The sequence below is a fragment of the Hyaena hyaena genome, unplaced genomic scaffold, assembly GCF_003009895.1.
Source record: "Hyaena hyaena isolate Hyena2069 unplaced genomic scaffold, ASM300989v1 scaffold_206, whole genome shotgun sequence".
NCBI classification, from domain to species: domain Eukaryota; kingdom Metazoa; phylum Chordata; class Mammalia; order Carnivora; family Hyaenidae; genus Hyaena; species Hyaena hyaena.
In genome coordinates this window covers 2025256-2039678 of record NW_024080840.1, presented here as the reverse complement: position 1 = coordinate 2039678, position 14423 = coordinate 2025256, and the positions used below count along the sequence as shown (strand labels likewise).

The following is a 14423-nucleotide window of genomic DNA, read 5'->3' as shown; positions in this document are numbered from 1 at the left end:
CACTAGGATATCACTCTGACCACAGGCAGCAAGTCCGCCAGTGCAGGAAAACCCCAATGGTAGAAAGAGGTGTGTGCCCCTTCTTCCGGGCATGCGGGGTGGGGGGGCAGGGCTCACACCCGGGGGCTCTTCCCCCAGTCACATCAGTGTGACTTTATTCAGAGCAGCTACGTAGTCTCCCAGGACAATGGGGAGGAGAACCTGGCGCTCTGAGGGGATGAGCTGGTTTTCAGACCAGGAGACAGCAGGACAGGGGGAGTGTGTGGCGTGGGTGGGTGAGGGAGGGAGAAATGCTCTGAGGCAGCAGGAGCTTTGGGACTGGCCTCTTTATTCTGCTTTCAGGACCCAGAACTTCTATATACAGCCCCCAAATACCATTTCTCAAAAACAGAAGGACATTCTTGAAAATGGCAACTCCATGCATTGGGTCAGGAATGTCAGATCTGTTTCACTGGGTAACAGGTGGCTTGTGAGCTGGAGAAATGGCTTCCCTGTTCACAGGTGAAACCACAAGGGCTCCAGTGTGCGCCATGTCCACACAACTACGCAGTGTCCCTGGGAGAGCATGATGACAAGGTGCATATGGACTTATTTCAGAGAGGGAGATGTTCCCTGTAAGGTTCTGTTCAGTTTATTCTTTTATGTTTTGAGAGGGAGAGAGAGAGACAGGGGAAGGGGGCCGAGGGAGAGAGAGAGGGAGAGAGAGAGGGAGAGAGAGAGGGAGAGAGAGAGGGAGAGAGAGAGAGAGGGAGAGAGAGAGAGAGGGAGAGGGGGGGGGAGAGAGAGAGAGNCAGGCTCCATGCTCAGCTCGGATCCCACGACCCTGGAATCATGACCTGAGCCGAAATCAAGAGTCAGACGCTCAACCGACTGAGCCACCCAGGCGCTCCCATTTAGTTTGAAAAGCAAAGAGAACGCCCTCCCACCTTTCCCACTTCAACTTTCTATATATTGTAAATATGCAAACTACATACCTGCAAGTGATTATAGACATCACGAGTCTTGATTAACGGAAAACCCCTAAGGAGATACCAACAAATTCAGTTACACTTTGATGTGAATACATCACCAGTTAACCTCAGTTAACACAACCTAGTAGTATTATGTACAATAATACTGTCAAGAATACATAGGAATTGCATATTAACATAAGTAAGTTCAAAATAAGGACTGGGGAGGCTCTGCTATGAAGAAAAGTGAACAGAATTTAGCAAACTGACTTGTGACTCTCTGAACCTGAGAGGCGACTCCACTTCCTATGTTCAGGATGGTTGGGATTTCCAATCTAACTTCTTTAACTGATAATCGTTCTCCAATTTACAACTCCGTGTGGTCAGAAGGGACTCGAGATTACTAAATGTCACAAGAAGAAGATACGAAACCACAAAGCTATAAAACTACAGTGCAAGGCTGGGGACTTGGAACTATAGTTTACACAACAATAATTCACATCACCGTTTGTGAAAAGGTGTAGCAGTCAGTTGTCCAATGGAGATTACATTCATCAACATAACGGCTAATTTACCTCACACCTACTTCAAGCCTTAAAATTTAAAATCAATCCTTTGTTTCCCGAAGCAATTGCTCACCCTCAATTTCTTGAACACTACCATGTAAGTTACTTGAAAATACTCTATAGCAAAGTGATACACTCAGCAAGCCTAAAATTATGGTTTAACCATGGAAAGAGATGTCTATATGTTGACGACCAAAATTATCCTGCACAGTTATCTCCAAGTAAGTAAGCAGCTAAAACTAGTTATATCTAGTTTGATTTACTAAATCTGATTCACTAAAGTGAGTTAAGCCAGTTGACCGAATTAGATTAAGTCTAATTCATACTCCCCCATCCATTCTGCACTAAACTATCGCCCACGCCTAAAATGTCTTTTTCCCTATTCCTATAAATCCAAGTTCTTCCTCTTGCACTGTAGGGCCTGGCTCAGTCACAAGTGCCTTTAATGAAACCTTTATGACCTGCACAAGTGGGGATAATTTTATCTCCTCTGGATTCCTTGTTGTGACACTTGAGAAATGACTTTGAAACGATCAGTTATAATTTTTTTTGTTTTGTTTTTCTTCCTGAAAGGACTCATTAGGCAGAAATCACATGGGAGTTACCGCCTTTCGTTCACAGAAACCGCTAGAGACCAACCATGTAATACAAGCTCCAAAATGAAGATCTGTGACGAGACAGGGAATGAAAACACCCTACCGGCTCCTCTTTGCACGTTCTGCTGTGCGCCACGGCAGGAAACCAGACACGCCCGGAGGTAGCGGTTCAGGGGCATAGTACTCTTTACCAAGGCAGTGTTTTCTTCCATTACTTACAGGTTTCTTTGCACCCAATCCTATGTTTGCAAAAGCACGAAAAGAAAAAATCAGGATGCGCTAAAGGGCGACAGAGCAGTCATCACATGTTCACGCTTCTACAAGAATAAACAGGCACCGGGCAACGATGCAAAAGCCATTAATAACAAGACTTTGTAAAAATGTTTTTACATAGGCCTGGTACTGTTTAAATATATACATTCTCTACAGTAACAAGTTATCACTGTAACTAAAATATAAGTACATGAAATGTACAAAACATGCAAAAGTAAATAAAACATATATCCCAGAGAATGAAACGCGCACGATACATTTCTTGTATCACGCAGAAACTTTCAGTTGGCTGACTTTCAGAATAGCTTTGGTATCTCTGAGGTTCCAGGATAAGAGAAACACTGATATATCCGTGATTCCTGCCAGACAGGATCTGAATTAGACCAAAATTTCAATTTAAGATTAATTTTTCTATGTGAAAATGATCAAAGTAATAGCACTGAAAGCTTCTAAAAGGCAGACGAGTCAATGTTACCCTCTGCAAGTCTGCTGACCGTCATGACTTATTTAGTGTCATATAGAAAACAAAAGAAATAAACCCACTGATAAAAGAGCAAGATAAGGAGATATGGCCTAGATGTCAATACTTAGGGGTCAAGTATCCTTATGAAATATTTGGTAACAAAAACTAGACCTACATGCTAATACACTTTATTTAGAATAAACCATATATTGAAATTGACTTACACTGTGTTACTGAAAACAAGTGATATAGATTGGTTATATTCATCCTTCAAATCTATTTCACAATACTACTTTAGCAGCACCAGGAAAGTATGCGAAATAAAGTGTAAGTGGTAATACAGTGTAAATATTTCGTAGGGGGAGGCTTACTGGTAATCACCATGTAACCCTGTATGTTTTCTTGGGATACATTTATTTTTTTTATTTTTTATTTTTTTTAATATTTTTATTTATTTCTAGGAGAGAGAGAGAGAGAGAGAGAAAGACAGCGTAAGCAGGGGAGGGTCAGAGAGAGGAGATACAGACTCTGAAACAGGCTCCAGGCTCTGAGCTGGCAGTCAGCACAGAGCCTGACGCAGGGCTCCAACCCACGAACCGCGAGATCATGACCTAAGCGAAAGTTGGACACTCAACCGACTAAGCCACCCAGGCGCCCCACTCTCGGGATACATTTAAATGCCTCTTAATATATATAGAAATTCCATTCACCTTGTGCTATGTTTGTTTTTTTAACTTATTACTCTCAAGTAAAAAATGTTCACTGTCTATGTGGTTTGTATGTATACGTCTTTCCCCTTACTTTCAGAAACTAATGCAAAGGCCATTTTTAAGTAAAACCCAAAGAATTTATACTTATTAGGAGATTTAAAAAAAAGCTCATAAAAGTTGCTATCTTCTTACTGCACACATAATTACAATATGAATATGACACAACTCACACAATTATTCAACCCCTATACTCACCTGGATCTAACTATATAGCGAGCCACCGATTTGGCTTACCTCTATGTCTCCATATAACTGAGGCAAATATAGAAAAAAGCCCAAGAAATAAAATTACTCTTTAAACAGCTCAGTGAGCTTATAAACTTCAGTCATATTTCCACTTTGTTTAATTATGCTAAGAAAAAAATTTTTAAGTTTTATTCTTGTTTCACAAAGTCCTGTTATATACCTCTACGTATTAAAATTACAGAAATCCAAATATGACACATATACATTTTCTTCCTATAGATAACTCTATTTCCAATATTATATCAAAATACCAAGTTTTTTCTTTTGAGAGAGACAGAGGGAGAGAGAGTGTGCGCCAGCAGAGAAGGGGCAGATGGAGAGGGAGAGAGAGAATCTTAAGCAGGCTCCACAATCAGCATAGAGTCAGACATGGGACTTGATCCTACAACTATGAGATCATGAGCTGAGCCAAAATCAAGAGTCAGACGCTTAACCAACTGAACCACCCAGGCACCCCCAACTTAAGACACTTTTATGAAAAGTTTACATGATGTAAACTTTTAATAATAATATATAATTAGTGTGATATCACAAATCTCAACTTCCTTGTATACACTTTTTGACTGACTACTAAAATATCACTGTTTTGGAATAAAAATTGGTAGAAACCTGTAAGCTTTCTTTTGTTTTAATAAACACTTAATTCCTATCTAATATTTTGTTGAGCAAACAAGTTGACTAATGGAGAATCAAAAACATGTATCTCTTAATGATAAAAAAAGTTATATTTATGAACATGTTTACAATATGATTAAAATTACTTATATATAAGCTACTTCTAATTTTTCATGAATTTATTTATTTTTTTAAGTAGGTTCCATGCTTGGTGTGAGGCTTGAATTCATGACCTTGAGATCAAGAGTTGCATGCTCTACCAACTGAGCCAAACAGGCACCCCAAATTTTTTACTAATTAAAAAGGTAGACAAATCAACTCAATGAAACCTTGTGAACATATTAAAAAGCATAACCATGAGTCATACAGAATTTTAATTTAAGATGAAGTGAAAGGGGGCATGTAGGTGGCTGAGTGGATTATGTGTCCGACTTCAGCTCCGGTCATGGTCTCAGAGTTGGTGAATTTGAGCCCATCGGCTCTGTGCTGACTGTGCAGAGCCTGCTTCAGATCCTCTGTCTCCCTCTCCCTGCCCCTCCTCAGATCATGTGTGTGTGCTCTTTCTCTCTCTCTCAAAAATAAACACTTAAAATTAAAATAAAATGAAGTGAAAATAGAAAAATGGCAAATTATACTTAAGCTACATGGAATCATGTTACAGACAATAGGAGGAGAAAATGAAAATCTTAACAAAGAAATACATTCAAAATAATGAACTTTTTATGGGACATAAAGTTGCTTAACTAAAAAGATGGAAATATTAGCATCTTTTTTTAAAAGTTATTTCTACATTCTATAAATTCGCATAATCTCTATAAAATATTTACAATCTTTCTAATCTGCATGCAGTCAATATTGCTTATTACCTTCAATGTCATTCAATGAGAAGAGATTTCATTTTAGCACCCTGAACACATAGCAGGTGTAAACACTAGTAGTGCTAAAAAGCCAGGCTAGAAGGAGTTACCGATTCTAATAGTAGCTTTCCCTTTTCGACCACTTCCCAGAACTATAGTTCTCTTTTTCTGTCTAGCAGTTTTGAATGGTTCCTTCACTGATGGAGAAGTGATCCACTGGTACTGGAAGAGAAATAACAAATACGCATTTCAGTTACAGGTAATTTATGAGGTTTGATCTCAACTGGAAGTTCAGATATTTTAAGTTAATAAAAGGTTTGGAATCTGCATATCTGGGACCCCATATTAAAGAATCACACAATTTTTTCAAAAACAGAAAGCCGTATGATTTGACATTTTGATTTAAGATGGCAGAAAAATGCCTTGATAGTTTTATTAAGGGGGGAAAAAAGAAAAACATGCAATTAAAGAAAAATTCTTCCTAGAGAACCACTACATGGTACCTCTGACTTGGCACTCCTTCCATTCTGGAGAACTTTCTTAATAACTGCTTTCATCACAGAGTGATCTGAAATAAAGTAAAACTGAAATTACAGTAATTGCTTCCCAATGAGCGGCTATCCCCATTTAAAAACAAAAGCCAATAAATCACTGCTTTTCACATAAAAGTAAATATAAAACCCACATTGTGTAATTACAGACCTATTTCCCCCTTTGAGTATTCTAATTTCTTCCTCAAAAACCGAAGATAAAAGTATGCCTTCTCCCTTAATGTCCCCAATGATTTCTATGTTGCCAGCAGTGAGATAAAGTCTAGATACTTTGTATCTTAAAGTGGCTTTGATACCTCTGGATAAAAAGCAGAGAGTCTAGGCGCCTTCCAAATGCTTAGATACATACATAACAGGCACCTAAACCATCAAACCAAAGTCCTGATGGTCTCTCAAAGTTGCCCCTGTCCGCAACCCCCCTTTTTCAGTGAATGGTACCAACCTGTTGCACACATAATCATCTAGGACTTGCTCATTACTATTTTCTTCATACCCCATACCTGATCTGTCCCTAAGTCTTATTAGTTACACCCTCAAAACACAACCTGAATTCAACTGCTTCACCAGCTGCAAACTTCCACCTTAAGCTAAGCCATAAACAGCCCTTAGTTGGACTCCTGACTGGAGTGATAGTCTCCTGACTGGTCTCCCCACTTCCCTTCTCTATTCCCGGGCCAATCCTAAGTCCATTCTTTACACCGGGGTCATCTTACTGAAACGTTATTCAGTTCAAGCCTTTCCCACTTCAAAGCCCTCTGCTAACACAGAACAATCTATGTCCTTAGTCTGGCTTTCCAAGACTTTATTTATAAGATCACATGCTTGGCCACCAACGTGACCTCACTGCACACCATGCTCTCCTTCACCCAGTGCTCCGGCCAGGGCGGCCTCCGTGCTTTTCCCTAATACTCCACCTACCCTGCCACCTACGCACCTGCACACACAGCCTCCTGGTCCTGGGACGTGCTTTCTCCAGGTCTCCCATGCCTTACCACTTGTCACTCGGCTGTCCCCTCAGAGGTCATTTCTCCAGTGAAGCTATCCCCCGACAAATCTAATACAGTCCTACTGCCCCATTCAATGTCCTCACATTAAGGTGTGTTTGCACTTCCTGCTATCTAAAAGTACACTACTTATCTGCTGGCTCGTGTCCACCTGAACTCCTCCACTGAAACCTAAGCTGCATGAAGGCAAGACTTTTGTCTATCTGATTCACTGCCACATCTCTAGCACCTAAAACCTCTGTCTGGAGCACAGAAAGGATTCAGCCCCTACTCAGAAACTTAGAAATGAATGAAATGCTCTTTCCAAGAATGCAAACGTCCCACAAGGAGGAAATAGCTCTCTTGGTGGAAGCAGGTTCATTATCTAGATTCATGTCTATACACAGTGGCAGGCAAGAGCAATTTACAAGTTTCAATTGATTTTAATTAGTAAATTATCTGCTAAAACCACAAGGGAAGTACAGGATTAGAAAAAGTATGACATTAGGAAAGTAAACACATTAAATTTTAATGTTTTTGTTGTGTTTTTTTTCTTGAGAGAGAGAGAGAGAGAGAGAGAGAGAGAGCGTGAGCAGAGGAGGGTAAGAAAGAGGAAGAGACACCGAATCCGAAACAGGCTCCAGGCTCCGAGCTGTCAGCACAGAACCCGGTGCAGGGCTTGAACCCATGAACTGCGAGATCATGACCTGAGCCGAAGTCGGACGCTTAACCGAATGAGCCCTCCAGGTGCCCCAAAACACATAAAATTTAAAAAACTGTCAATACATGAAGAAATTCTTTGTTTGGCCATTTGTTGTAATCAATTAAAGATGTGACTTACCAACAAGTGGATTTTTCCTTATATCCAGAATGACCAGAGTTCTGTTGGTTTCCAGGGCCTTTAGTAAAGCCTTTGCTCCTTCATTGGTGAGGCCACATTGCTGCAGGTCAAGTGCTTTTGATGAAAGATAAAAGGTCACTTGCCAACTCTCTACAGATTTAACACACAGTCAACTCTCATGTATTCCTGTGTGTAAGATTTCTGTACAAGCCTAATCACGGCAGGTACAGGCACACATAATACAAAGTACACACATAACACAAAATCCAATAAAAAATTCTTTGATGTGCCCCAATTATCCTGCCCATAGTACCAATAAATCACCCAACATATTCTAAGATTACATGGTTGAAGAATGACTGTAAACAGTCTATGAGTGAAAAACACCCCAAAAGGAATCCCAGTTCATAATCAGCAAGAATGCTCGTGGCAGTGGGCCTCAGCTGCAAAGACTAGTGGAGTTCAGCAACGGCACTGCATTCTTCTGATATGGTCTTGAGCTCCAAATCATTTTTGAAATGAGTTGAAAGGAAAAAGCCAAATAGAGGATATGTGATAAGGGTTAGTTTTAGAACAAAAGAGACAAAGAAAGATGTCTCAGAGGATGTAAGTAATAGCAAATCCAAAGAATGGGTGAATAGGGAATATATGCTAAGAACTTATCAAGAAGGAATGATAGTCAAGAAGACTTTCTTTAAAAGGTCAAAGAACAGAGCAAGTGATCAGGAACACTAGTAGTTCATTTAAACCAAAGGGATCATCACAAAAGCACAGGTATACAAAACATTACGTAGAAGGAAGCTATCATACGAGCCCTTCTCTAAAAATCATTAAAGCGTAAACCATTACATCAAAGTAACTGGAGGCTTGTAAAACTGCATGACACAAAGAAATGAGCCAGATACACAGAAATGATATGATGCAACCCTTACAATCTCTTACTACAGAAGGGACAGAGGATACAATTCACCAACGAGGCAAATTAATAAAAACTGTTAATTGTCACTACTATATAAAGTGAATACAAATTAAAACAATAAAATGGATTGTCCTATTGGATTAGGTCAAGATCATACAAACAAAAACCTTTAAAATGTGCATGCCCTTTTGACCCAGCAACTCCCTAAGAATTTCACCAAATGATAAACAATGTAGGCCAGGGTGTGCATGAGAGTACTGTTTTTAGGTGAAAAACTGGAAAGAACTAATCTTTCTGGCAAGAAGGAATAAGCTGAGTGAACTATGGCATATTCATACAATGGAACTCTGAACAGTCACTAAAAAATGATGTGGTAGATATAAATTTATTGACTCATTGAGTATCTCATACTATATTCAATGAAAAAAAGTTATAAAATTTGGATTAATTCTACCTGCATAAAAGAGGGAGGGCTACTAACTTTTGCAGTTTTATAGTTTTTAAGTGACCCAAGCCAGTGCTTGTAGAAGGTAGAGGCCTCATATAAGCTGTTAAGGTGGATTATAAATGGGCACAGAATTTCTGCATGGTAATTTGGCAACATGCCATAAATGTCTTAAAAATGTCATGTTATGAGCTCATTCCACTTTTAGTAACTTAATATATACAAGTAATACCAATGGATACAGAGACCTGGGAACAAAGTGTTCACCACACATTGTTTCTGACAGGGAAAAGCACAAACTGTCAAGTCTAATTGCAAAGAATGATCACACTGTTGCACATCAATATGATGGAGCACCAGAGGGTACATCATTAATTAAAAGAGCATAAATTAGTAAGTATGCTATGAGTCCACTTTTTTAGTCTCTCAAGTATACGAGTATATTTGTAGAAAAATAAAACCCAGAAAGTACACCAAAAATGAACGTGATTGCATCTGAGTATTAGGATTATGGGTAATTGTGTTTTCTTATTACTCTGTATTTCCTATAAAGAATATATGCAATTCTTTGAAAAGCTTTAAAGCATAAAAGGTATTGGAAAAATAAGGCTTTGAAAAAAATCCTATGACAACAGTCATAAGATCATGTCAAAAGCTAAACACAGTTAGCATTTAAAAATTCAATATTTTGCATTTTAGAATTTACCTCTAAGCCATAAATCATCACTGAGAGATTCTGCAAAAGCACTTGCGCCAAGGTCACCAATGAGCGTGTTGCAATTCAAAGTGATTCGCCTCAAACCAGCCATACAGTCCAGGTCAGGTCTCCTATAACGAAGACTCTCAGCCCACGTTTCTTCGTGCCTTCTCATGGTCTGATACTTCAAAGGTTTAAGAAGATGAAATTAAGATGTTTGAATAAGGGAATGGGGGAGGCCTTACTAGGATGGCTTATCATGTCATCGTCAAAGCAAAAGATTTACCAGTCGACTCTAGTTCAGGGGTCCAGTGACCCAGATTCTAGTTTGGTGGTGATTAGTTAGATTCTAGCCATTGGGTGACCTGTAGCTGATTAGTTATATAAACTATGACAATCAATTACATTCTATAAATTTTATTTTCCTTGTCTCCAAGTCAGGGAATTAGTTCTAAATTCTGTTATTGCCTAGGTTCTGAGTTCTTTCATTCTGTTCTCCAGTGGTCTCCATAAGCCTGATTGCCCAGCCTGCAAGGAAACTTTCTGCAACATGTATCTTATTTATTGAAAAATTATACACAGGGAGTTCTGTCCATATATTCTATGCACATTATAAACTCCCGAGGTATTTTTTAGATGATACAAAAATAAATATAGAGGTTCTAATATTTTCTTTTCCGAACCCAATGGATCTTGCTTACTACTTTAGGGTATGAACACCAACTTCAGAGGCCTGCAATATGCAAAGGCAGTTTGACATGCTTTAGGAAATTGATGGTTTGATTTTTAACCAGAGATAAGGTCATAAAGACATATTCATTTCTATATACTCATAAGATAAAATGTGGTAACAGGGAACACTGACTTTAAAAGAAATCAATCTTGGGGCACCTGGGTGGCTCAGTCAGATGAGCGTCCTACTATGGTTCAGGTCATGATCTCGCGGATCATGAGTTCAAGCCTCTGAGATGTCAGCACAGAGCCTGGAGCCTGCTTCGGATTCTGTCTCTCCCTCCTTCCCCGCTCCTCCCCCGCTTGCGCTTTCTCTCTCTCTCTCTCACTTTCAAAAATAAACATTAAAAACATAAAAAAGAAAGAAAGAAAGAAAGCAATCTTATTACAATGCTCAAACATCAAAAGTCTCAAAGTTCCTATGACGCTCTATGATGGAAAATTACTGGTACTGTTTTCCTATTAACAATAACTTATAAAAGCAACAAGTGGGAATCAGAGCAAAGCATTTACATGCTGCTTATTATGTTCCAGGCACTATTTTATACAAATTAGTTCATTAAATACAAAGCACAGAGGCAAAGTAATTTGTCCATGGTCACAAGCTATGAAATCGGAGAGCTGGCATCTGAACCAAGGCTATTTGTTTTCAGAATCCACGCTCTTGACTGTGGTTTTCTATATCCTGGGTCAATGGACTCACTCTGTACAGGCCCAAAGGTAAAATATTCAGCCTTGAGCCATACAGTTTCTGTTGCAACTACTCAGCCCCACTGAAAACTAGGGTAGGATGAAAACAGCCACAGTCACTCTATAAGCAAATGGGTGTGGCTACGTTCTAAACAACTATTTATCACAGGTGATGGGCTGTCTTCAATAACTCAAAATACATGACGGGATTGTTTACGATGTATTATATATGAATTTCTTATTTCTAGGATTAAGTGAACTACCTTCACTAAATGGCAAAACACAGACTGAAAACTGGTTGTATTCTTTCAACAAAACCAAAACTGCAATCACATGTTATCGAAAGACAAAAACAATAACAATAAAAAAAAAAAACAACACCTGCCATCTTGAATTAAAATGTGTTTCAATTACATAATATGTTTTGATGAAAGTTTAAACATACAGTCACCTTTAAGATCTTGGCCATGTGATCTGCTCCCTCCCACGTCAGATTACAGCCTGTGAAGTTTACTGTCTTAAGAGTGAGAGAGTTCTTTATACCTTGACAAATAACTAAAAGAGAAAAAAAAAAAAACAAAACACACATACAATAAGCTGAAGGGCCTATACAGTCTGGTTGATCCTGACATTTTTGCTGTTCCTGAGTCTATGGGAGGTTTATACCTATATTCTTAAATTCATTATCTACAGTCTTCCCAGGCAATGATGAATTGATAGATTCTAAAATATGTTAGCAACAGGGGTGCCTGGGTGGCTCAGTCAGTTAAGCATCCGACTTCAGTTCAGGTCATGATCTCACAGTTCATGGGTTCGAGCCCCGCATGGGGCTCTGGGCTAACAGCTCAGAGGCTGGAGCCTGCCTCGGAGTCTGTGTCTCTGTCTCTTCCTGCGCTCTTGCTCATGATCTATCTCTGTCTCTCAAGAACAAATGTTAAAAAATTTTAAAATATGTCAGCAACGAAATGTTATTCCAGTTTATAGCAATAGTTTAATTCTATTTCGATGCTAAAAATGAATACTCCAAACACTGAAAACTTTGTTCCCAAAGGTACTATATACCTTTTGGGACATATGAAAGAAAAATCTAAAAAGTCTAAGACCCTTCCTAGTTTCATTTCCAGTGATATAACCCAAACTCAGTTATCAATCAATTTATTTTTTTTAGTTATCAATCAATTTAAATGTCATCTATAAACCCAGAGTTTTATTAAGTGCTGTGAAATATACTAGAGCAATATAAGACAGAAGATGTCAAATTCTCAGTTCCTTCAAATTAAAATACAGCCTTCCTTAACACCCCAGACTCTACTGGCCACAGTGAACACACACCAAGTCTTCAGGACCTCAATCAATAATCCCCTTCTCTGTGATTATTTCCATGATATGCCCCCACCAACGCCGCTGAGTTTGCTGACCTTTGCATATGTTCCCTATTTTAGTACATAACATACTGCATTATATAATTAGGATTGCATTTAGATGTTTTAACTATTTAAAGATAATCACTTTTTGTGTTTATATATGGCTATTTCCCTTCTCATAATATTTCTTGAAAAGAAAAAGGTGAACAAACACAAAAATCACAGACCAGTATATATTTGTGTGGCTTGTGGTTTAACATAATCTTAAGTAGACTTGGTTCAGAGGGTATGTAGCATGACAGACTTGGCGTACAAGTGAGATGAGACCATGGTTTGAATAGGCACAAGAGACAATCCAGGTAGAGCAGCATCAAGAAAAGGTACAGATGGCAATTAACATGCGTGCAGGCAAACATGAGATCAGTCTGGCAGGAGGAGACTTAAACAAGATTGCAACTTACTCTCTAAACCTCCATCTCCAATTGGACAATTTGCGAGAGACAGGTGCACCAAAGTAGCCGATTTATTCAATCCCTTTAAGGTGGAGAAAAAGTTACAAATGTTATAGGCTCAGTTTACCCTCTAAAGCAAATATCCAATGTTCGCAGGAGACATTGGAGACGGCTTACCTTCATCAAAATAGTTAAATCTCTCTCTCTCAGAACTAGTCCATTTAGCTCTAGGTTCTTCAGAGCGCTTGATATACTTAAACAGCATTTGAGAGCTTTACATAACTGGAAAGTCACATCTTTGCTTCTTATTGCAGGAACACGACTTCGGCAAACTTTATTCCTGTCAGAACCTAAAGCAAAAATTATGGTAAGACATGTATTATCATTAGAAAGTATCTACTCTGTGCCAAGATACAGAAATGAATCCTGGTCTTAAAGTCCGCTCTGAAGGACATATGTAAACTCAAAACGTCAACCACGTGAGTTACAGAAACATAAACTACGTGCATGCAGGTTCTGTGAAAGCAAAAATTTATATCTAAGTGATGGCTTCAAGATAATGCTGAAGTTGAATCTAGAAAGAAGAGAATGACCACATAAAGTCTGAGTGGAAGGTGCATTAACCCTGTGCAAAGACGTCCAAGCCTGACACCTGGTGGCCACAGAAAATACTGCAGGTGGGGACATCAAAAGGCCAGGGTGTAAGGGGGAGGAGACAGAAATTACAATGGAGAGGTTGGCCCAAACCAGCCTAGGATAAAGAGCCCATGGCTTTTACCTCATAGGTGATGAGGACTGGGGCTGCCAGGGGCACAGTAAGGGTGCCTCTGCAGTTAGAAAAATGTACCTAAATCAGATAGATTAGACAAAGCACCCCTTCCACAGGGCCAACTAGCCCCTTGGGTTTTTAGTAAGAGCACAGTTCAGATTCCATGCTTCTGCATCGAACACAAGCTGTGCAGCCAATACCCATGGATCCTGTGCTGCTGAGCCATTATAAGCATTAAAATTTTTTTTCTTATTTTTATTTAGCTTTCTGCCCGTGGACGCCGCCGAGTAAGCATCGATAAAGTCTCCCCTCCCACCGCTGTCATGTCTAAGTCAGAGTCTCCCAAAGAGCCTGAACAGCTGCGGAAGCTTTTCATCGGAGGTTTGAGCTTTGAAACAACCGATGAGAGTCTGAGGAGCCATTTTGAGCAATGGGGAACGCTTACGGACTGTGTGGTAATGAGAGATCCAAACACCAAGCGCTCCAGAGGCTTTGGGTTTGTCACCTATGCCACTGTGGAGGAGGTGGATGCGGCCATGAATGCAAGGCCACACAAGGTGGATGGAAGAGTTGTAGAACCAAAGAGGGCTGTCTCGAGAGAAGATTCTCAAAGACCTGGTGCCCACCTAACTGTGAAAAAGATT

The 14423-nt window shown here is 39.4% G+C and overlaps 1 protein-coding gene across 2 annotated transcripts in view; it reads right to left on the bottom strand.

Moving 5' to 3' along the window:
• CEP78 (centrosomal protein 78) overlaps positions 1-14423 on the bottom strand; it is a 32255-nt gene that overhangs the window by 13713 nt on the left and 4119 nt on the right. For both annotated transcript variants that reach the window (XM_039242180.1, XM_039242181.1), the window contains exons 2-10: positions 13188-13360; positions 13020-13092; positions 11646-11749; positions 9782-9956; positions 7712-7825; positions 5840-5904; positions 5447-5558; positions 2216-2351; positions 975-1020 (exon numbers count right to left, since the gene is read on the bottom strand). In XM_039242180.1, coding sequence (XP_039098111.1) covers positions 975-1020; positions 2216-2351; positions 5447-5558; positions 5840-5904; positions 7712-7825; positions 9782-9956; positions 11646-11749; positions 13020-13092; positions 13188-13360 — 998 coding nt within the window. The remainder of the gene's footprint in view (positions 1-974; positions 1021-2215; positions 2352-5446; positions 5559-5839; positions 5905-7711; positions 7826-9781; positions 9957-11645; positions 11750-13019; positions 13093-13187; positions 13361-14423) is intronic.